Source organism: Ixodes scapularis, unplaced genomic scaffold (assembly GCF_016920785.2).
Source record: "Ixodes scapularis isolate PalLabHiFi unplaced genomic scaffold, ASM1692078v2 PGA_scaffold13__105_contigs__length_92229423, whole genome shotgun sequence".
Lineage (NCBI taxonomy): Eukaryota > Metazoa > Arthropoda > Arachnida > Ixodida > Ixodidae > Ixodes > Ixodes scapularis.
In genome coordinates this window covers 78476523-78499683 of record NW_024609839.1, presented here as the reverse complement: position 1 = coordinate 78499683, position 23161 = coordinate 78476523, and the positions used below count along the sequence as shown (strand labels likewise).

The 23161-nt window shown below is 48.8% G+C and overlaps 1 protein-coding gene across 4 annotated transcripts in view; it reads left to right on the top strand.

The window, feature by feature from the left end:
- The window catches only part of LOC8025795 (proline-rich protein 36), a 57798-nt gene that overhangs the window by 5649 nt on the left and 28988 nt on the right, over positions 1-23161 (top strand). For all 4 annotated transcript variants that reach the window (XM_029984355.4, XM_040223275.3, XM_040498783.2 and 1 more), the window contains 5 exons: positions 5476-5711; positions 8267-8468; positions 11014-11124; positions 13644-14202; positions 14614-14858. In XM_029984355.4, the coding sequence (XP_029840215.2) occupies positions 5476-5711; positions 8267-8468; positions 11014-11124; positions 13644-14202; positions 14614-14858 (1353 nt within the window). The remainder of the gene's footprint in view (positions 1-5475; positions 5712-8266; positions 8469-11013; positions 11125-13643; positions 14203-14613; positions 14859-23161) is intronic.

The window sequence follows — 23161 nt, the reverse complement described above, 5'->3', positions numbered from 1 at the left end:
CACTATTTTGTGTCGACTGAATGTCCGAAACTGTGGATGAGTCGTTGCTAGCCATGGGCTCCTATTGGTCCGCTTTGATTCCTCAAAACTTTTGCTCTTGGAATTGAAGCGTGTGCAAAAGAAGGCAATGTCTGTGTTCCCCCCCCCCCTTGTGGAAATCTGTAGAGCTGCATTTTGGCAAGTTCGTGGTAACGTGCCATCGCCAGAATGAGAGAGCGCGCAGTGCAGCAGATAGTGTGGTGGATGCAGGTTCGAATTCAGAACAAATATAGCATTGAAACTGTGTAAGGCTTTATTCATTGTATCTGATAAAAGTGCACCCAGTCGCTCTTCAAAGCAGAAAGAAAATGTCAGGGCCGATTTTTTACCTGGATAGCACTCTGCTTTGGCGGTGCAAGTCGCAGCCACTGCCATTTGGCACATTATGTGGCAGCGGAGTGTGGATCCAGGTAATGTAGTTGGGCGAGTCGGTTGGGTTTACTATAATTGGTCGAACGCCATTTCATCAAAACACGTTTCAGAGTTTACGATAAGGAAAGAGGGACATTTAAGACAAAAGGTCAGTAAATGTCCTTCTTTCCTTATCGTAAATTAATAACCAACACGCTCAACCATCTACACTTTTCAGAGAACAGGCACATTTTGAAGCTCATTTTAGAGAAAGCGGGGCATCAGTGTAGAGCAATGACGTTTATGGAAAAGGGGTTGCTGCTTAAAAAAAGGCTGCCCTACTTTGTGCATGTATCACTAGGGCGCTTGTTGACCCCCCCCCCCCCCCCCCCCCACTTCGTTTACGCCAACAGCGGTCCTAGTATCCTTTATTGCACTGCTTTTTTTTTGTTCTGAGTAGATTAATTTACTTGTGGCACTGCCAACAAGCTGGAAGTTTGGTTTTAAGCACCAGTGGTGGATTGGCTTTGCTCTACACGGAGAAGCTATCGTTTCTTCACACCAATGGTCGTTCTCTGGAAGATGAACAAAAGTTCAAAAGAGAGTGCGGCTTCTATACATCTCCGTAATTACTAGCTATAAATTCCTGTTGCCTATAATTTTGTTTTGAACTCTCGGCCATCAGGTTTAAAATGGCATTTCAAACCTGATGGCCGACAGTTCAAAAAAAAAAAAAAGAAATTAAACAAAATTAAAATAAAAACAAAATTGCTCATAGAGCAATTTTGTTTTTATTTTGTATCTTTTGTTGCAGGTAACATGATGTACTCAAACGTTCACATTTTATCACCAGCACTAGCGTCACATTCTCATAAAGTTCCAGCTTGCTTCGATGCATAGTTTATTTATACCCGTACAATCTTCAAAGCACATGCCTGGTTTGCCTGAGTGTGTGTCTGTGATTGTAACTTTTCTTTATTTAGTAGGTGCTTGTATTTCCCTGCTCCTTTCGTTGTGTTTCTAAAATATATATATATATATATATATATATATTTTTTATGAAATAGCCATTTAACACTTTTGCAGTGTCATCCTCCCAGTGTTTCGTTTTTCTGCAGCTATAAAAGAAAAGTCTTATATCATTAAATTTGTTAGTGAACTTTGGGGGGTTAGTGGGGGCTCGCCTCAAACTTGTAACTAAATTCTTTGGTGGCAATTCATTGAGACATTAATTTGTTTGGTCAGTCCAGAGGTGCAGTGCCTCAAAGGCATAGCAAACAGACCCGATCTCATAAATTCCAAAGTGCACAGACTGACGTTTGAATTGCGACTCTTGGCACTGGGTATTTATTTCAGGAAACATATTGAGTTTCTTGCATGGTCATGATGGCTCATGTTTGTCCGCTGAGAGGAGAAAAGCTTTGCTGTGCATTGCAAAAACAGATGGGCTTGTGGTGGTCATCCAGTCGAACGTTGCCACTAACAAACATTTTCTTGTCCGTTTTGATTGGAACAAGCTTCGTACCATCTCTCATTTGTGTTAATCACTACTGAATGACATGCGTTGAAGGCCGTTGCCATATCCAAGCAGAGAAACCTCACTGTTTATAAACACTCATATCAATTTTTTTACACTTTTTCGGCGGTCATCTTCGATTGATTTTGTCTCGTGTCTTGTGCAAGAGTGCCCTCTTCGTGTCTTGGAGGCGGCGGTTGTGATGTTTCTTGGGGAGATAACAAGGTCTTCCAGTAGTGAATCCAAATGCATTTCACTATGGAAGCATGGCAGTTCAACAGATTTGAGAGTGCACTACAGGCTCGGGCAATCTGGTGAACTTGAGACTGAAAGACGGACACATCTGTAGGGGTTTTGTTTCTGTCGTATATCTTTTCTGGTCCCAGATTTTTTTTTTTTTAGATTGTTATGTTGCCATCAAACCATACAATTTGGTTTCCATGAACTACTCGGCGAATTTCACCTTGCCGCCACCTTTGTGCACTGTTTCAGCTTTCTGCAGTGTATGGCTGCCTTGTGTGACACGGATATTCTCGTGAGGTTCTTTAACCTTTGAGCGCCGAATTTTTTTTCCATGTGCCGAACACAAATTTTGTGGAATATAACAGCGCACAAAGGACGAGGACAAAGGAAAGGAACACACAGCGCTTTTGTGTCGTGTGTTCCTTTCCTGTGACCTCATCCCATGTGCGCTGTTATGTTCCACATGTCTTCATGCCAACTAGCCCAGCTCACCACCCTTCTAAGCAAATTTTGGCAACATTTTCATGAGCAAAAAGTTCATTGATGTCTCTATGCCTCCAACATGCAACATATCTCTCGTATTGTCTTGACCTTGCACCCTGAGGGCAATCTTTTGTGTTTTCTTGCTCGGCCCTTGTTTATTCGGAACTGTAACTTCCTCGTTTTCACAGCTGTTGATTACCGAGTTTATTAGTAATTTCAATATCTCGGTGTCCACAAAAAGTGAGGTTGAACTTTTGAATTTGCCATTCTTTAAAGCGACACACCAAAGCAAAAATTGCCTAACCTAACAAAAAAAAAATTATGTGCCATCAAAAAGTGATACCACAAGATAAAATACTGTTTTCATTGCTTCCTCAAACATGCTGCTACATGTAAAAAAAAAGATAGTTGGGAAGGGCAGGGAGCAAACCGAAACTGAAATCATGTGGGAATGTGCATGAACTCGGGCATGGCACTCAAGGGTTAAAGGGGCACTGACACATCAAAATCATATTTTTTTTATTATCCGAAACGATTGAAAACGATGCCGGGACATTACCCTCAAAATTTGAGATTTGGGAATTCAGTATTCGTGAAGTAAAAAAACAATTTCCAAATGCCGAATTCGAAGTTCCCGCGCGATCGGCGCCGGTGCCTTGACGTCAAAAATTGAGGAGACCTGAGAGTCCACTTTCCTGTCACCACTACCTGCTGTTGCCATGGCGACCCAAAGCGAGGAGGATAGGAGCGAACGCCGGCTAGCGCCGGTGTTGCGGCGGACCGGTTTTGAGCGGTGTCGCCTGTTTTCCGTTGGAGGATACAAATCCAGGAGACGGCACCACAACGAACTCCCGATTTTTGGTATTTCAAAAAGAAGGGCCGTAGTGCGTTCGCAATTGCGTTAAAAAACATGTTTTAAGATTGCCGTAATTAAATGTTATAGAGATGTCGCCTACAAAGCTTCTAAATTTCCTGATTTTTGACGTCACCGATCAAAAGAAGCGAGGAGGTGAGAGGCGGGAAAATCAAACGCCAAAAATAAAAAGGCGCGCGCGCGCGCGGGAAAATTTTTTTTCGCGATGCGGTTTTTTTTGCGTGTCTATGACTACAACTTGCATCGTTTTAGACAATAAAAATAAATACGACCTTTGGGGTGTCAGTGCCCCTTTAAAGTGCACTGCACTCCTAAGAAGATATTTCCTTAAGATGCCTAGGCTGATAGGCCACATGCAGGGTTTTTCCCGAGATGTGGACATACTCCAATTTTCAGGGTGTTGGGAGGAAGAGGAGAGGGCGATAGCTGCAACTTTTGGCTTTCTCTACGGGTCTGCAGTGATTTTGTTCGCGGGGATTATGCAGTTCTGTTGCATAGTGCCAGACAAGCCTGCCAAACACGACAATCTGGGGCATTGCACATTATCATGGTTTTGTCTGATGGAGGCAAAACATAAATGTGGGCTGGACATGTAGAGAGGGGCAGTCATCCTGGCTGGTGGTCGTCAAAACTACCGCTGCCCGCTGTGGGAAGAACCTTGGCCACATGGGCCACATCTTTTTTTTTCCTGATCAAAAGAAAATGAGAATGTAATATGCATGCTGTGCAATGCATTTTAAATGCAGCCATGGTCACAGGTTACATACTTATCTCTTCCACACTTTTTTCTTTCACGCTCTTTTTAGGGAACGGAGGAGAAGCGCACAGTGGATGTATCGTATCCTCTATGCTTTCTCCAGCCAATGCGGGTGTAGACGTAGTAGTTGCAAACATTAGGCGCTATTTATTGCACTAATTGATTTTTTTTTTTTTTTGTAGAGGCAAGGTGAATTTTGTGCCATGCATATTCTATTCACACATTTATAAAGTTGTTTTTAGGGGTGCAACATCATTTAAATGCGGTATAGATTTGAAAGTGTTTATCCCATCATCATATTTCTATTAGCAGTTCACTCATTATAACTTTTGTTTATATGTATACAGATATCACGATATCGCTTACTTCTTGCTATAACTTTTGTTGGTTTGTGTGTTTTTAGCACCACCTCTCCCACTTTCTTGCTTTCCTCATGGAATGCATTTCTACATGCATCTGGGGTAAAATTAGGGAAAAAAAGGTTTAATGCTAAGGATAATTTCGGCTGACATACAATGTGGAGCACATTTTGGACTGTGCTGGTTGGTTTCTTGTGGGCTTTTGGGAGCTATGCTGGTTGTTTATTTGCGAGCTTTTCTGAGCTCGGGAATCAATTTAGTGCACTTACCGTGAAACACCGCAGAAGCACCCACTTCGTTCAGGCGCCCGCCATTAACATTTCCCAAACTTGGGGACTCTGCAAATTATATGTTAAGTGCATGATTTGACCGAACAAGCACTCGTGTCTAGATTAACCCAATCTGCAGAAAAAGTGGAGTGGGTGCTCCCCCAATATTTTACAGTAGGTCCCACTAAAGTATTTTACTGCAAAATTTAGCCAGAATATGTGAATTGGTACGTAATTATACACCAAAATTTAGCGGCCAAACGTTTCCCGCTAAATTAAGTAGGACGCAAGTTCACTGAATTTAGCATATCGCATATCTGCATTCCACTTTTTAAGGGGGCGTTTTTTGACGAAACACCAAGCCTATAGACATCCTTCATTAAAAAATTTAAGCGCGTCTCGTTCATCTCCGATAAACTCTTGAGACGCGCAGAGCGTGTCGCGGGTGAGCTGGGCACGTGCTGCGGCTGATGTCACGAGGTCGTGTGTGTGACATTAGCGGTGTCGTGTGACACCTCGATGTCGAGGTAACGATAGCCCTACACAGATTCTGCGCTAAAGCAAACGTCTACCCCCCCCAATAGGCACGGTGTAGTGGAGGTGGGCGGCCGCAAGCGATGCAGTCGGCCCTGGTGTGCCGCAGCCCCACCAAGAGCCCCGCCCCTCCGTCAACCGTGCCGGTGCTGCCCCCCTGGGGACGCCCCCTCCACAACGCCTGGAACCTGAAGCTGCTGGGCCTGCGCAGGGCACAGCAGCAGCAGAGGGCCAGGCAGAAGCCGCGCACGGGCCCCGTGGTCGTCTGCTTAAGGCAGTGCCTCAGGTCAGCAGCAAGCCCTCACTCTGTGTGGGGGAGTTCAAGTATGCCTCCCTAAACGCATCACCGACCGGTGTGTTTAGCGTCCTACGGGGAGCGCAAGTTTGTCCGCTTCTTTTTGCAGGGGTTGTGGTGATGTCAGAAGACCGGGCTCTGATTGGCTCTGATTGAAGGATAGTGGGTAGACCTTGAGGCATGCTTGTTTTGAGGTCAGCCCACTACTCTTCAATCGGAGCCAATCGGAGCTCGGCATTTTGACGTCACCACAACCCCCGCAAAAGAGGCAGACGAACTTGCGCTCCGCATAGACGTCTTGCCGAATTACCCAAGCATGGAACGCTGGGAACATAGGTACAAGCGTTCCACAAACGCTTTATTTCGGTTATTTACTTTGATTCTTTTGCATGTGGAAGGCAAGCAAGCGTGTGCGGTGTGTGTATCTACGTTCCCAGCATTCTCTTTGATGGCTGGGAAATTTGGCGGAAAGGTCTGTTTCGTCCGTGCGTCCAAAGTGGTCCTCGAATGGCAACGAATGACATCACTAAAGCTGAAGCGCCACGCTGTTGGATGTCGCTATCCTGGCAATCGGGCGTAAAATTTAGAAAAAAAGCCTGACCGAACGAGAATGCCACCAGCTCCCGGCTGCTGAGGCTTCTGTGGAGTGTTAGAGCTGGAGAGTGACCCGCAGCAGCAGCTGTAGAACGGACAGCTTATGAAACCGTGTTTAACTTTTCACAACTGCCGGTGGATTAGGCCTATGCCGTCCACTAGCCGCAAGTTACGAATGAGAACTGGGAGTCGTCGGCTCCGCGCTTTGAAATACGCTGTAACGCTGACAGGTTATTTTGTGGGGGATTTGGCGAATTCGGGTCTATTTACTCTAAATACGTCGCACTCACACAGAGGCTTCTTTCCGCACGTTTAGCAGGCGAGGATTTTAGGGGCATGTGGATGCCCGCTGCAGCGCACGGGAAACAGATTATAACGGAGCGAGCAACCTCCTGAAACACAAGAAACGAACAGCGCAATACTCGTTGAAAACAATTTGTTGCCCCAAAGCATGGAGAAAAGTGGCGAACGACGACAACGTTTTCAAACGTAGGGCGTGGGCCCTTTGGCGGGCGACGCTCAAAGAAGCCCTCCCACCAGGGGGAAATCCATGACCGAGTCGGATCTCATAATGGTGGACCTACAGCTGTTAAATGAGCTGCTCTTCGGAGACACTTTGGCCGTCTCGTTGTTAAAAAATAATCGTCGCCAGTCGTAGCTTTATATGAAATGGCAGGAAATGCTAAGATAGTCCGTGGTGCAGCAAAACGTCATTGCTCCAGCTTCTCGACGCCGTGCTGAACGTTGGGGAAGTCGCAGCGTTAAATCGTAGCCGTCGCCAGTTGGACCCACTCCACACTAGGTGACAAAATGGCGGAGACTCCTCTGACGGAGGCTTTTCCCCTCTCTTCCCCCCCCTGTTGGTGACCATAATTAGAGCTAGGGCACCCGGAATGCGTTATAGGCTCTTGCCGGCTACTAATTGTGGTTTTCAATTTTCGCCCAGGCTGCATTCTAAAATTTACGCAATCTGATTCTAGGTTAGGCGTTTCCAAACCTCGGCCCGCGGGGTCTTCCGATAGGCGCACATGCGCGCCAACCGCATAAGCGAAAACACTATAAAAAAGAAACGAGAGAAATCTGTTTGTCGATAAGATGTGTCCTATCGTCAAATTATTATTTGGACGTTGTCATCATTGACATCGCCAGTCCCAGTTCCCCATTTTGTGTCTGTGTAACTATGTAAGCTAAAGTTCTTTTGCTGAATCCAAGCGCAATATCTTATCTATTGCATATTGTCGGCGTCAGTTCTGTCATTCTCATTATTCTTTCGCCCTGCGTAAACGTGCCAAAGTTTCTACGCGCTTCAATTTACGCCTGGCGAGTTTTCTGAGCCCCAATTATTGTGTAATGTCATAATTAGTGAAATATTGAATTTCAACATAACGCAAAGCTTTCACGCACCTTAGATTATTATTATTATTACTATTCTTTTTTACTTAAATTTTTATCTTTGCATTTAGATGCTGATGTAGGAATATTTATTAAATTTATTTCTCATTTACATTTACTTGTTCATTTTCTGGCCCTTGAAACAGTATCAGACCTCGGTCCGCCCCTTGGCCAAAAAGTTTGGGAGACCCCTGTCCTGGGGTAGAAGTTTCGTACATTGGCGTTCGGAAACATACCCGCATCCGGCGTCGCTTTGTCCACATTGTCACATGACGTGATCCACCGGAGTAACTTAGATCCATTTGAGTAAGACTCAGAACGCGTCCACAGCGACGTCGTACGAGCGTCACATTGTCACCGGCTGCAATTCTGGCGGCGTCGCAGCGGCGATGGTGACCACTTTCGGCGTATGGGTGGGACGGGATGCTAAGCACGCCGGCCGGAGACGCGTTCTAGGCTCCGTAGTTGGAGCCAATGATGGCGGCCCGGGCCCACGCACGGCGCCCGCGGTCTTGAGAACCAGGGCGGGCCGAGCAAGCATCCCTTCCCGTGCCCCGCAGCAGTCCGAAGAAGCCGGAGCCGGAACCTTCCCAGGGCGTCGGGGCGGAGGGCGCCGGGGAAGCCGGAGCGGAGCCGGGGCTGCCGGAGGCCACCAGTCCCTCGGAGGAGTCACCTTGCGCAGGCACCGATGGGGCGGGCAGGCCTCTTCTCGCCGACATGCCCGACCTGCTCAGCAGCTCCGCCGACTCCGTCAACCTCGAGGTGAATCCGGCCTCTCGTGCAGTTTGCGTAACGAATCTTCGTTACTATACCCTGTTGCGATTTAAGAAAAGTGGGACAGGCTCCTACACAAAACCCTAAGCTTTTAGCAACTTGGCAGGGCATACTCTCAAGAGGAAGTCGCACGCCCTCCTTGCCTTCTATCGCCTCCTCTCCGACGTTTGCTCTGCCAAAGTTGAAGGAGTATAGGGCTTTGGGGGTGAAGCTTGTTCTGCTTCTCTTAACTTGCAACAGGGTATATATACCTCATCTCACCCTAACTTGCCAAACTTGCCTAATTAGCTGTGTTAGGAGATTTGTGTTTGCCCTTTGTCTTTCTTGTTCCCCTTCTCCAGGGAATATTTTCGTCATTCTTGTCCAGCTCGCTTGCACCTTTGCATTCTAATGGCATTCTAATGGCATTATAATCGTAACCTTAAATTGCAAGCTTCACCCTTGTTGGTGTTAGATTGGTGGCAGCTGATAAAACCCGTTTGCTCTACTGATGTCTAACCCCTGGTTAGCTCAGTTGGTAGAGCGCTCCACCTGTAATGGAGAGGTCCCGGGTTCGATACCGGACCAGGCGGATTTTTTCGGTTGCGCACCAGTCACTAGTGATGGGCCAAACTTTTGCCGAATCGACAGTTCGATGCCGAATCTTGGGATTCGGCAAAGCCAAACTTTTGCCGAACTTCTCTAGAGATTCGGCAAAGATTCGGCAAAAATACAATGTTACCAGACTTACGTTGATATTTTGTTTTTTCTGGCGAAAAAAGGTTTTATGTTGCATTTTTCTTAACTTAAATGCAACATGCAATGCATATTGGTGCAGTTATTACTTAATAAGGTGATATTCTACAAGATAATTGTATCGGGGGTGTTTTTGTGCGTTTACTGGCAATTTTAGTGACTTGTAGAAGTGGCGTGACAAGGAGGTTGGGGAGTAGCAACGTTGGGTAGTAGCGAGCGCAGTCACGAATCGCGCTACGAGTGTTTCGGTTTGGAAGCCTCATCAGCGCAAGCCTGCAAGTGTGTGTGGTGTAAACACAAAGGCAATAATAGCACTGCGGTTTTACTTTCTCTGCGAATCGCCGTTTCGTGCGCGAAAATGAATGCAACGGTTACTGAGCCTTCACCAGAAAAAATAACAATATTATTGTCAATATGCATGTCTTCCGATTTGAGTCACTCCACGTCAGCTTTGCATGAAAGTGTGCGTCCCATATTCGCAACGTCTCGCTTTTAACCTTTAAAGTGCCAGTTTCTGGTGTTAAGACACACACGGACGTTTAGGAAGATGGGAAGAGTTAGGGATGTCGGATGTGCAACGTCGAGCACAAGAGTTCTGTGTTGTTTTATATAGATACATAATCACCGCGAAATAACGCTAATTAAAAAGCAATATTATTTTGTTGTGGCACGAAACTCTTGTGAGCCGAAAACGGGATTGTTATAATTGCAAGGAGTGCTTTAAAGTAATTGTGAGTCAATGTTTCAACTACCTCGTTGCATCACTAAAAAGGTCGAATGAAAATTGCGTCATCCAGAAAGTACCGCATCATCTGTCACTTGTGCAGAGGACTGCGTAAATTATTGGTCAATCTTCTGTTCTTGAGACAGAAACTATTAGAGAGAACCACTATCGCAGAGGCTCACAAACGCCAGTTACCGTGTTGCCTGCTCCCACACCTCGCCGTAAGCACTGGTTGTTCTACACTGTACGAAGGTAACTACACGACCGTACGGCGTCCATTTGCAATCCATGGCCCTGTCACGTTCTCGCGCGTGCGCAGACATTTGCCGAATCTTTGCCGAAATTTCCTTCAAAAGTTCGACATATGCCGAACTTTGCCGAATCTGAAGTTTGACAGATTCGGTCCATCACTACCAGTCACCTAGCTCTGTTAGGAGATTTGTGTTTGTCCTTTGTCCCTCTTGTTCCCCTTCTCCAGGGATTATTTTCGTCATTCGTCCTGCTTACTCATTTTGTTAGTGACGTAGTGAGATTGCACTTTTTTTTTCTATTTCCTTCAAAGCTGAGTGATAAACGAGTTAGTATTTTGTCCTTAAAATTTTAGAAAATGCACCATGCTACTGCCTAACCCTGGCCCAGGAACAAAATTTGCTACAAGTCCGAGCAACTGCAAGAACATGTGTGCTACTCTGCCCATCCGGCAGGCCTTGTCGGGTCTTGTCCGACCTTTCGTCCAGGGTTGAGCACCTCACTCCTCAATTCCCACCCGTCGCCCAATCGGTGTCGAGTTTCGTGGCCACGCTTTTATCCGGGCTTCACTTTCAAGGTTCACAAGATGCCGAACACTTCGCCAAAGAACGTTTCACATTAAAAAACGAGCCCCGAAAAAACGGAACCCTGCATGTAAATAATGGGAGGAAGCTGCGATCCCCTTTTACGTCGGGAAATGAGTCGCCAGGCTTGTGACTTGTCTGGCCGGGACTCAAGACGGTGGGACGGCCTTTGTGTCGGGCGGTGGTTCGCAGAAGGATGCAGGCAGCGTTGACGAGAGACACGCCGTGGCGGTACATGCAGGACTCCCAAGAGGAGCGTGAGGCCATGCCCTGCCTGGAGCCCCTCTTGGACAGAGCCAAGGAGTCTGGGTCTCCCGAGATGCCCCTGCTGACGCCCGCCAAGCTGCACCAGGTGCCCTCCCCTGTCTCTTTGCGGGTACCCTTAAAGGGACACTGAAGTGCTTTTTGTAGAGCCTTGTTTTTGTGTCGTTTTGTTTGTTGGGCTTCAGTCAATAAAAATGACCAGTTCTAGATGGCAAAACTTCCTAATTAACTCACAGAAATTGAAATTCATAGGCATTATGTCTTTGGGGGGGGGGGGCGGGGGCGGGTCGGGGTGTGGCCATCCTCGGTCCCCCAGTACTTTCATAAAATTTGATCAATGAAAATGGTTGCATGGAGACTTCGAACGTCACTATTATTTATCTTTTGAGATGCATTGTGCATTATATTTTGGCAAAGGCGTGAAATCTCTGGGTGTAGCAGACGTAATATTGCAATTGTTCGAAAACGCTGTCTGTCAGTGCCCCCTGGTGTTTGCTCCAAGGCACAGAATGAGGGTCATGTCAAAATCATTGATTAGATTATTAATGGGAAATCTTCCACAGAAATGATTGGGTAGAAAAAAAAAAAAAGACATTTGCATTGAGTTGTACAAGGTAACGTGAAGGAAGGACAGCATAAAACGCGACTATTGTCGGTTACGAGTCAAGATGTTAGAAGAAGCTCCTCCCACAAGCGTGATGCACCCGTTTCAGATCCCTCCGCAGTTGAAAGAAGAGTTCACTGGAAATGCTCCTTGTTCCGCTTCAATGGATAAATAATGGCCACAGAGTGGTGCTAACTTGTCTTCGATCCCCACTTTTTAAGAAAGCGACCTTTGTATCCATCGAAGGGGGAAGCTAATTCCCGAAAGTCGTATTTGTTTCCATCGGAGGGGGGAAACTCTAATCTCCCTCTCATGGCTTCCACAATGCTAAGTCAAAGTCGAAGATAAAGCAAATATGTACAGAAAGGCAAGACCCTTCTCGCGCGTTGGCCGCGACGTCACGGAAACGATGGGACGCTATCGGATGCGGAGGTGGCGGAGGGATATATGATTCCCTTTGAGGGGCATTTGCCGGTACCTTCTTAACCTGTAACCTACTATAGGAAAGAAAAATAAAGACACAAATTCGTGCAAAATCGGTAGTCACGATGCGATTGATTCGGCAGACGTTCGTAGAACACTCGAAGTGGAACAAATATAATGTGGCATAACGAGCGAAGGCAAAACAGTTTTAAAAGTTATCGGCTGTGCATACGAGCCGTTTATACTTCGGACATAGCGTAGTACCAACTGCGCTAATAACGTTTATTTTTTTTTATTTTTTAAATTTTAACATTTTTTGGGGGGTTAGCGAGGTGAAACTAAGTAGGCAGGTTCAAAAGGCCATTTAATTTGGCGCGAATAATGCAGGTACGGGAGTAACTTCCTCCTTGAAAGGTGAATTGTTTGGCACTTTCCAGCATCATCTTCACTAGTATCGATGCATTACTTGAGACACTAGATTCATGTTTCACAATGCTCGCAGTCATCGTTCTTCGTTGGTTATCCGTGTGTGATCGAGACTGCCCCATTCATTGGGAATTTGAGAATGAACATGGTTCAAGCTTGTGCTTATATTCCTGATTTGGCAGAAAGATCTTTAAAACATTAAGAGTGGCTAACGTGGGACATAGTAAACCTTTAGTAGTTTCACCGTAGTGAAATGTTTTTGGGAGAGGCGTACAATCCGAAATCTCAGCGTAGCTGATGCCTCAAGTGGTGCTTTATTGCCTGGTCGTCACCAAACTGCAGTGATACGGCGGCCATCTCTGAAATGTTGACCACGCCATTGTGTAGATGAGACACGGGCTTCTGAGGAAGAAACGCGAAATTGCATCGCGCTTAAAAAAAAATCACAGGCTTCCAAAACGTCGCTGCAGCCCTCCGTTGTTGGAGTGTGTGCCAACGCTACGGCATGGCGTGCCTTGCTCCGACTGCGTGACTAGCTTGCTGGCTTCGGCCAATAGCCGAGTTGTGCCGCAGCGAAGTTCGGACTGCCGGGGACCAGTCATGCTCGCTGCCATGAAGGCTTAGGTTTGAAAAGGGTTCGTTCTACTTGACCTGGTAAAATAATTGGCAAATAGTTGGGATTTTGGGGTCCAAGTCGGAGCCACGAGATGTCCACAGAGTGCCTGGAGTCTCAAGGTCGGAAGTGTCGGAACCTCTTTATGGCAGATGCCGTTGCAACGAGACTGATCCGAGGATCGTGACAACGCCGCTCAAGCAGTTGGCACGCGGCTGGACACTGAATGCCACATAGAATAAACTGAGTTCATAAATTCTTAGAAACAGGTATGTCGTTCTTTGTACGTCGTTAACTAAAGGCACCCCAAAGAATGTTGCCACGTTGCTTTATGGGGTACCACTTGCTCGGAGCCACGAATGTCAAACGACGTAATTTTTTGCCGTATTCCAAATCTTGCTGGTGGACCAATGCCAGATGCGAGTAGCTTTTGAGCTCCAAGGTCCAAAAGATTTTTACTCTGTGCTGAGATGGAGCCAATTGTGTATTCTGAAAGCTTTGCTCGCGGCGTAACCGCGGCGACCGTGCCCCTGGTGCGCAGGACCCGGACCCAGCGGCGGAGAAGGCGAGGTCGGCGCTGAAGCGCTTCCAGGGCAACGTCGAGGTGGACAGCATAGACGGCGTGGACTTCTTCAGTTTTTCCAGCGCCGAGGAACTGCTCGAGTTCACCCACAGCATGGACTGCTTCCCCACGGTACGCGCCGAGCCGCTGGAGCTGGCGGCGCTCGACGACGAAGACGGCGACTCCCACGATCCGGAGACCCGCTGGACGGAGGAGGAGGAAGAGGAGGAGGAGGGGGCGGCGGGGCAGGAGGGGGAGGAGGGGGAGGAGTCATCCGGGTTGCTTCCTCGCAAGACAACGGATGTCACGCAGATCAAGGGGTGGCGCCGGAAGGCGTTCTGCGCCGAACGGCAGCAGGTGGACCGTGCCCTGGAGCAGACGACGCAGTGGGTGCTGGAACAGCAGAGGAGCGACTGCGGGGCCAGGAGCGACCCCGACCAGAGCCCGGGCTCCCCGGCGTCTGCAGATGGGTCCCCTGTAGCGACGCCCGTGGCCGCCCCGCCGGCGCCCGCCACCCGAACTGCTCGCTCTGACGCAGGTAGGTGTTCGCGGTTTGGGTACAGTGCCTGGTACGTGTTACCATGTCCACAAAAGTGGTCCCTCAGTTTTCGCCCAAGGACATTGTAGTTACTTCAAATTAAAAAATGTTTAAACAAATTTAGTCAGATTTAATTTCTATCCATCTCTTGATCTTAGTCGTCATTCCTCTAATCCTCTTTCTACTTCATCAAAACATTTTTTTTTCACTGTTCTCATTAACTTTTAGGGCCCAGAGAAAGTTGACCTTTAAGCGCGACGTCCTTGGGTGGCCGAGCCCTTCACATTCCAAAACGACGTGCTCTGGCATTTTGGTTCCTTCCCCCCATATAACGCACGACCGGGTGGTGACTTGCGCCATCCAGTGGCCACCCCGCTAACCGACGGGGTGCTCTTTTTTCGTGCTGCACAGGGCGTGAGCTATCGCGGGAGGTGCGGTGTGCCTTCGTGAGCTCCTCCCTGGACGAGTTCCTGGAGCACCGGGCAGAGCTGCGAGTGAGCCAGCTGGCGCAGCTGCGCCCCAATATCCGGCCGCCCCCCGTCGGAGCCGGCGTGCTGGCACTCACCGTCTTCGGCCACGAGGAACCCAAGAAGCGGGCGGCCGGGGTGTCCGCCAGGGCCTACAGGGACCCTCACCGGACGGCTCGCACTGCCAAGGTCGGTGGCGTCCTCTCTTTCTCTCTTTGAGGCCAGTTCACACGTTTGCGACGAATGGAGATCCTAGACATTTCCGGTCTGATGGCGGATGCCTCCTGCGCAGAGTGGTTTAAGTGTGCGTGCATTGTGTCGTTTTGAGCCAAGGAGGAAAGTGGGTGGAGACGTTTGTAGACAACGAACGCCTGCAGCTTCTCCTCTTGGCTCGTGTTGCAAATGCAACCCGTAAGTCACGTGACCTCGATCAAGCATTTGGAAACATTTTGAAATGTAACCACACCGACAACAAGAGGACGTGCTGGCGTCGTCTGTCGGGCAGCCCCGGAACACTCGCCATGTGCATATGCTTCCCATCTTTTTCGAGCGTCGTGTTTTCGGGACAAGTGGACGTTGGGGACGTTCACTTGTCCCGGGTAGCACATACGTTTGACCTTGCAAATACTGCAAAAACTACGCCCTAGCGACACGGAGTTCCAGGGCCGCGTCATAGACGGCACTGGCGTGACGCCGTTTTCTCTCGTCGCAAGGACGAGATTTATGACCCCTACAGCACTAAGACCGGGCAGTCCCCAGACGGGAAGGACAACGAAGAAAGCAGGTTGTGACCTCACACTCGCCCGACACGACGTGCGTCATCTCGCCCCACCACTCTGTCCAATCTCCTGGCTCCTGTCCTCGCCAGACGAGACGACTCCGGCTGAGCCGTTTTTCACACACATTCTACTACTCGTCGTAAGGCCGGATGACACGCTTGGTTACAAATAAATGCAAGCGTGCGAGCCGGCTACGACGCGCTTGTTCGACGCCGCCGGCATGCCCATTGGTTGGCTCTGTTAAATTGACCAAACACCCGCCACGACGTTATTAAAGCGGCAATCGTGGGTACACTGCCCGGGACGTGTCTCCGACCTGGCGTCTACCGTGTCGTAAAAAGCGGTCCCTCGATGTCCGCCCGGCGACGTCGTGAAAGTGTCACGTCGTCGCTGGCCGCGATCCTGGCAGCATTGCTGCGGCAGCAGTGGCGGGTGTGGCCGACGCCCGTTCCGCTGCGGGTCGCTCTCTGGCTCGACCGGCTGCGGTAGCTTCGACGGCTGGGAGTTAGGACGCCATGATGGCGGCGTTCCTCGCGTTCGCCCATATGTTTCTCCGGAACTTCTATGCCCAACTGCAAGGATCGCATCGTCCGACAGGGTGACTCTCCGGCTTTTAGGACGTTGTTTGCTGCTACTTCGGTGCATGGGCAGATTAGGACGCTAAGCAGACTGGTTGGAGAGTCGTTCCGTGTACCGTATTCCCGGAGGGAGATATCCGCTGAGGGATGTATGTGACGTCGTTGATGAGCGCGATTCCCTTCTCGGTTTCTTTGTTTCCGGGGATGAGATGCCGGCGGGAAGGGGGACGGTGGTTGACCGAGATGCACTGCAGCCCGGCTCCGATGCCGAGCGAGCCACTAATGGCTCGTCCGATGACGAGATGCCTGGCCTTGTGTAGTTCGGTGACTCTGTCGAGGCAGTTGTAGTTGCGGAGCAAAGGTAGGGCAATGAATTGCGGTACCCCGGTTCAAACTGTGAAGTACCCTTAGCCGGGCCAGGTGCAGGAGCGGGAACGGATACCGAATCTCGGTCTAAAACCGCCGGCCCATGACCGGCGGGAACAGACGTAATGCGGGCTGCCGCACCGAGAATCGCGGCTCCCCGATCATTGGAAGGTAAATGACTGGGACTCTGGGCTGCAGTGTGGGCTACCGAAAAAAACTGATCATCTGTGACCCGGGAAGATTGAAATTGGGGAAGTCTCGGCGTGGTGTATGTGAGCTCAGCTGCATTCCAGGTGGTGCCATCACCTATAGTTAGTGACAGGTCAAGAGTGAAGTGGAAGTTCCTCGCACCTCTCTCCCCTTTAGCGGGGATAAAGCTGGAGGAGAGGAGCCGAGCCCCTCTCCAGCATTTGCTCTGCTAAAGTGGAAAGAGCTGGGAGGAGCTTCCACTTCACTCTTGACCTGTCACAGACTATAACCTATGGGTGGCTGGTCCCGCTTGTTGGTGAATGAGCTGCGGTAGAGAATATTTATTCCGCGTATTTCTTCCGACGTTCGTGATGGGGCATAACCTGGGTGCTTAGCCTTCAAGCCTGGCGTCTGAATAAGTCTTCATTTTGGTCAGATATTCACCGACTATCGGGGAGATCTTGTTGCACGATACGTTGAGGGACGGTACCCTTGGATGTCCCTCGACCTCGTAGATGAAGACGTGTTCCATGATTACGACCATGCGGAAGTAAAGATGGTGTTTCTCCGGTCGCCGCGTGTGCTGTACTTCCACAAACATAGAGATATTCAGTGATTGCTTCAGAAAGCTGTCGACGTTGGACGGGAACCAACTGGATGATGAATTCAAGAACTCTGTTGAATCGTTCGACCTGTCTACTTTCTCGAGGATGACAAAGGAAGACTTACCGTGATATCCCTAGAGATGCCCCGCCCCCTAAAGATAGCCCACCCCTATTTTTGACATGATTTAACTTTTTCTTCAAAAACGTCGAAAGGTAGATTTCTTTTTAGTAAATGCAGTGCCTGGGCCAAGGGTGACTTTGGCAAAAATGGGGTTAGTTAAGTAATGCGGATTCTTAGGCGAGTTGGTTCTGAAACTTTGAGGATTAAACAGTTGAAGTTAGTGCATTGTGTTGTCTCGTTCTTACTCTCGTCCCTGTCTTGAAGCACTATCATGTTCTCAAAGGGGTTAGTTAGCCACGACAGGAGAAAAGCGAACATTTTCTGACTGGTAGGGGGACGGTCGTCTATGCTTCATTACTCCTTGCTGAGATAGCAAGTTTGGCAGGTCACGTGATCTGGAGTGGCACTTTTTCAACTTCTGTTGATTGCTCACCGAGAGTTGGCCCAGTCCTTATTTTCACTCGATTTGCTTTCAATTTTAGGTGGGATAGTACGGTAGTGTGTTTGATGCCATGCATCTGCAAAAGCTCAACAATCTCTCTAGAGACAAACTGCGGACCACTGTCTCACAACCTCTTGCAATAGACCCTCGCGGTAAAGACTAACCTGAAAAATTTTATGACTGAACCAGTTGTGACGTCGTGGGCCGATGCCACCTCGGGCGACTTGCTGTGGTAATGTACCAATGTAATAAAAACATCTCTCTTTAAATGATGCCACACATCCACATCCATGGATGTGTGACAAACTATTTCGGTTGGAGATGCTGGGGATGGCTTTGCCGGCCTGTCTGTGGGCTGACGTGCTGTACAGTTTTGAACCATCATTTTGACACGTTGGTTGACATGAGCCGACGAGTGCAACTCTTTCATGGGTATGGTGGTGCATGCGATTCCCTGTTGTGTCTCGTGTGTTTTCTGCTTGAAACAATGCATCGGTAACTGAGAGTTGGTCACGAACGACAAAATAAGCTAAAAAGTCGGGAGGTATCCCATCTTCTGTCGGCCACATGTTGGAAAGATAAGTCGTGGCAGTAGGCGAAACTGGATCGTGCAACCTTGCTTGCTTGAAATCTCTCTGCGTGAGACTCGCTTAACAAATGGACACGACTTCTTCGAAAACCTTCTCGTCTTTGGCATCCGAGACCGGAATCGAGAAAGGGCGTCAGCGACTACATTGTTGCTGCCTTTACTGTACTTCATGAACTAGTTATAGTTGAACCATCTAGTTGATTGAGCGACTGATGCATCGGGGATGGTCGCCTGTGGCCTTGTAAGGGCATTAACGCTACCAGAGCTTGATGATCGGTATGGATACTGAGTTGCCGACCCCACAAATAGACATCCCATTTCTCGCCAGCCTATAGTATTGAGAAAGCTTCCCCTTCACCTCTGGAAAACTTGTGTTCAGAGCGAACGAGAAGCGAAAGTGACTGTTCTTGGACAATTTCCCTGCTGTTGTTGAAGAACGGCTCATAAGCCGTAGTTTGAGGCGTCGGTTGAAGCGACGACCGGAAGTGTGGGACGGAATGTCCACAGAATGGGTGCCTGCTGGATGCAGGACTTGACATGTTGGAAACTGGCCTGTACATTAGGGGATTGGACAAGAGACGCTCCCTCACGTAAAGGACGTCACAGGGGTTCTACGACAGTCGCACAGCGTGGAACGACTTTACTATAATGCTCCACAAGGCCCAAAAATGCCTTCAAGTGGGAAGGTTGAGACGGAACTGGAAAGTTCAAGACAGCGTCCATCGTTGACGGCTGGGAGCTAGGCCTTCCGCGGACAATGGCCAAGAAACAACAGTTTGGAAACTTTGTAAGCGGCTTTCTTGTTGAGTTTCACCCCGTTCTTTTTGATGTTTGAGGACTTGACAGATATTGTCATTGTGCTCTTTTTGAGACAACCCATGGAACTAAATGCCCGAACAATACTTAGGGATTTTCGACATGACAGCTGGAAAGCCGCTGGTGCAGGCACCGGACCGAAACACACTCGTTTAAAAACAAAAGAGACCTTCATGGGAGATAAAATCGGTAAGATTGCGAATCTTTATACCTAGTCGGATCTGATGATATGCGGATGCGGGATCTAACTCGGAAGAACGAGATGCTATCCTGAGGAGTTCCAAAGCTCTTCGACGTACTGGAGTGGAAAGGAGTCTACTATGACTGCTTGATTCAGCGCCTGCAGATTAACACTCAAACGGATTCCACTGCCTCGGTGCTCCAGCTCGTGAATCTTCGCGTTGGCCGCGTCATGCAGAGCGATCGGTAACCGACCAAGTTTAGCCTGAACCAAAGGAACTCGGTAGCAAACAGTGACAGTGTGGGTCTGATTTTTAGCAAGACCCAATTCAGAAGAAAACAGTTCTTCGAATTCCTCAAAGCCAAAAGGAAGTCTAGGTATATTTCTCACTGAGGAAAGATGTGGATTCCATTGCGTTGCAGATGAATCTCTTGAAACCTGGTCGCTGAAACGCCAGAACTTAGAAATCGCGCCGGTGACGACGATGTTGGTTGTTTGCTAGAGGCATCCAAAGGTCTCTGTGCGTAATTGGCATCCGCCATGCAAGAGGGCTTCGAACTTTAACCAACTTCACGTGTCCCAGGACTCCTGAACAAGGGTTGGCTGCATCGACGTGAAAACACTTGAGTTGATCACCCGACCAAATCGGTTCAAGGCCACGCACGGCGTCTGTACCTAGCAGAAAACGGCCATTCCGAATAACATAGAAAAATGTTGTACCTGAATGACCTCTGAAGTGGGTTTCGGTCTGGAAACATCCAGTGACTGGAACGGACTCTTGACTGTGATGCAGCAAACTGTGTGGTGGATTTTTAGTTGTATCTGTGTATCTGTCGCTCAAGCTTGATTTGATCAAAAGTGTGCTCAGAAGAAGTGAGACTTCAGAACTGGTATGAGTGGGTAGAATTATTTGAAATCCGTTCACCCGAACATCGGCCGGGAAGTTCCAAGGACGCCAATCGACGTGCCTTTCTGGAAGCAACTCGGGAGATCCGACGCTGTAGATATTCTCATCGCCGTCGTCAGGAAAAGTTACTATGCTATGGCTGGATGTCGGGGTGCAGGCGGCTCCGGGTTGCTGGTGCCGACGGAAGAGATAGTTGGCGTACGGATGGAAGAGCTAGTTGGTGACAATCGGCGACTGCAGACGACGATGGACAACTCTGGCAACATTTAGAGAATGACCCGGTTTGCTACAAAAAAAACAAAACTGGATGCTCTTGAAGTAGGACGCTGTTCGCGAGGGCTAAATCGACAACTGCGGAACGAACCTAACTTGGCCTCACACTTCCGGTGGAATTTCACGCGGTGCACAACATTTAAAGACACAGGTGAACTTAGTGACTGATGACGCTGTGAGAAGGGGAGGGAAAGTGAGGATAAGGAAAAAGCTGGATCGACTGGTCGCCGACGCTCGCCGTCTTGCTCGCAACTGCTCGAAGAGCGGCCGTCTTGTTCTTGCCGAACGGGCACTCTTTGAATGGCCTCGACGCCCCTCGACATAATGCGAACGACTAAAGGAAAGTCGGAGGCACAGATAGGCGATCTCGAGACGCCTGTTGTAACTGTTATGCCAGAAACACAAAGTGGTCGAGGCTTGGTGTGGCAGCCACCGCAGACTCTCGGATTACCTGATCCTGGTAATCCGAGAGTCTGCGGGACTATCGACGAGACTATCGCCGAAATCACAAAGGGGAGGCTAAGTGCAGCGAGGCACTCTAAGACACTCTCGACCGGCGCCTGGATACGAGTGAGGAATTGTCTTCTCTCAACGAGAATATTAGCTTCGGTGCCACAGTGCCGATCGAGCAATGATTTATGCTTTATGGAAAGGCTTCTTGGCTTTTACTACAATGAGATAATTGAAAGAACTTGTGCAAGGCTGTGCTGGGACTTCTGGCGGGGGAAGAAATGGCGGGAAAAACAACAAAAAAACAAAACCCTCACCACATAAAGAAAAAGATTTGTATGTGCGCACAGCGTTCAAAACAACGCTACGAGTGGTCGAAATGACAAGACGCCGCTGGGAAGAAAATATGATCTAAGAAAAGATGTGGCTAAAAAAGTGAAAGCCGTTTACAACTCCCTGTAACGCCGAATTGGAGTGCAGCTCTTGAGGAGGAGGAGGGAAGGGTACTGAGGGGAGGGTAGACCCCTCCTCCTCCTTCTCCTCCTCCACCCCTCATTCTTTAATATGCTCCGGGGGGTCACCTGACCCCGGGGGGGAGGGGGTCACGTGACCTGGGGGTGTTGCGTGACTTCAGGGGAGGGGGAGGGGGTCACGTGACCTCGGGGAGGGGGGCCACGTGCCCTCGGGGGGTCACGTGATTTCGGGAGTCACGTGACCTTGGGCTGACCTTGGGAGGGGTCACGTGACCTTGGGGTGACCTTGGTTACGCCGACGGCGACGCCGCTCAAGCCGGAAACGGGCGCCTAAGAGCCGCGCTCTAAAATGGATCTGAAAAGACAGAACGTTCCAAAAGCCAACGCACGAAAAGCTAGGCATACCACTGCAGCTACCACCCATCTCGGGCACAAAGTCTGATCCGCACCTCTCGTTGAAAAGAAAACGAAACTGGAGGAAGCTGCAAATGTTGCAATTAGTGTACACCTAAAAAATTAGCACTCGTGCAGTAGAGCTGTAATCAGTAATTTATACCCCCCCCCCCCCCCCCCCCCCCCCCCCCCCCCCCCCCCCACACACACACACACACACACACACACACACACACACACACACACACACACACACACACACACACACACACACACACACACACACACACACACACACACACACACACACACACACACACACACACACACACACACACACACACACACACACATTTAACAACCCCCATGCTGAGTCTATCAGCAGAGTTCAGTGGGTCGAGTCCATCCGACCTTCTTAGAAGTTCGCAAACCGAGAATTTTCCCAGTCATCCACATTTTTCAAAAATCAGCAGTTTGAGTTGTTTGGGCAAAGAATGCATGTGCATTACGAGCGCTGGCTGGCATGGGCCTGTCGCGTGAAAGTCTGCCGTGGTCTTTCCTCAGTTCGTGGAATGGCGTGTTTACAATTGCTGATTCACGGGCAAATCCGCACAGGCGAGAAGGGGATTTTGGAATCTGGTTGATTTCGCCACCCGGCTCCAAAACCCACTTTCTGCGAGTGCGGATTCGCCCGCGAATCCGCATGTGTAAACGCTTCAGAAAGCGAACATGTGTTTTCATTTCAGGATCTTTGGAACATTGATTTCATAAAATTTGGATTCAACACAAACCCCAGAGATGTGTATGTGTTGTTTTTTTCTTTCGTCTCCCAATTTACAGGTGGTTTTTACATACAGGTGTTTTTACAAGTTTTATCTACAGGTGTTTTTAGATGGTGTATTGATCATACTCGAAATTTGTGAGTGTTTATGGAAAAAATACAAGAAAAGAAAAACTTTGCATGCGGTAGGAAAACGGAAACAAACGGTCGAGTCGATGCTGCTATTAACGTACGGCACCAGGAGAGCTTCTGAGAAACGAACAGCCTAAAGCAGATCCAGAAGGTCCGAGCGTGTGTGGTAGAATACACAAATAGAGGCGTTAACCCGATGGTTTACTTTTTGCTGGCCTCCCGCACATAGGAAGAAAGAACAGGTGTCTCTTTTCTTGAAATATTTTTTCCACAAAAACACACACACACGAAATTTTGGTATGAGAAATGCAGCACCTAAAGACACCTTTGTGAAAAGTTCCATGGTACTCTGTTCGTTGGCTTATTTATGAAAAATATTTGACGACGTCCTCGAGAGTAAAATAGAACTCCGTTTAC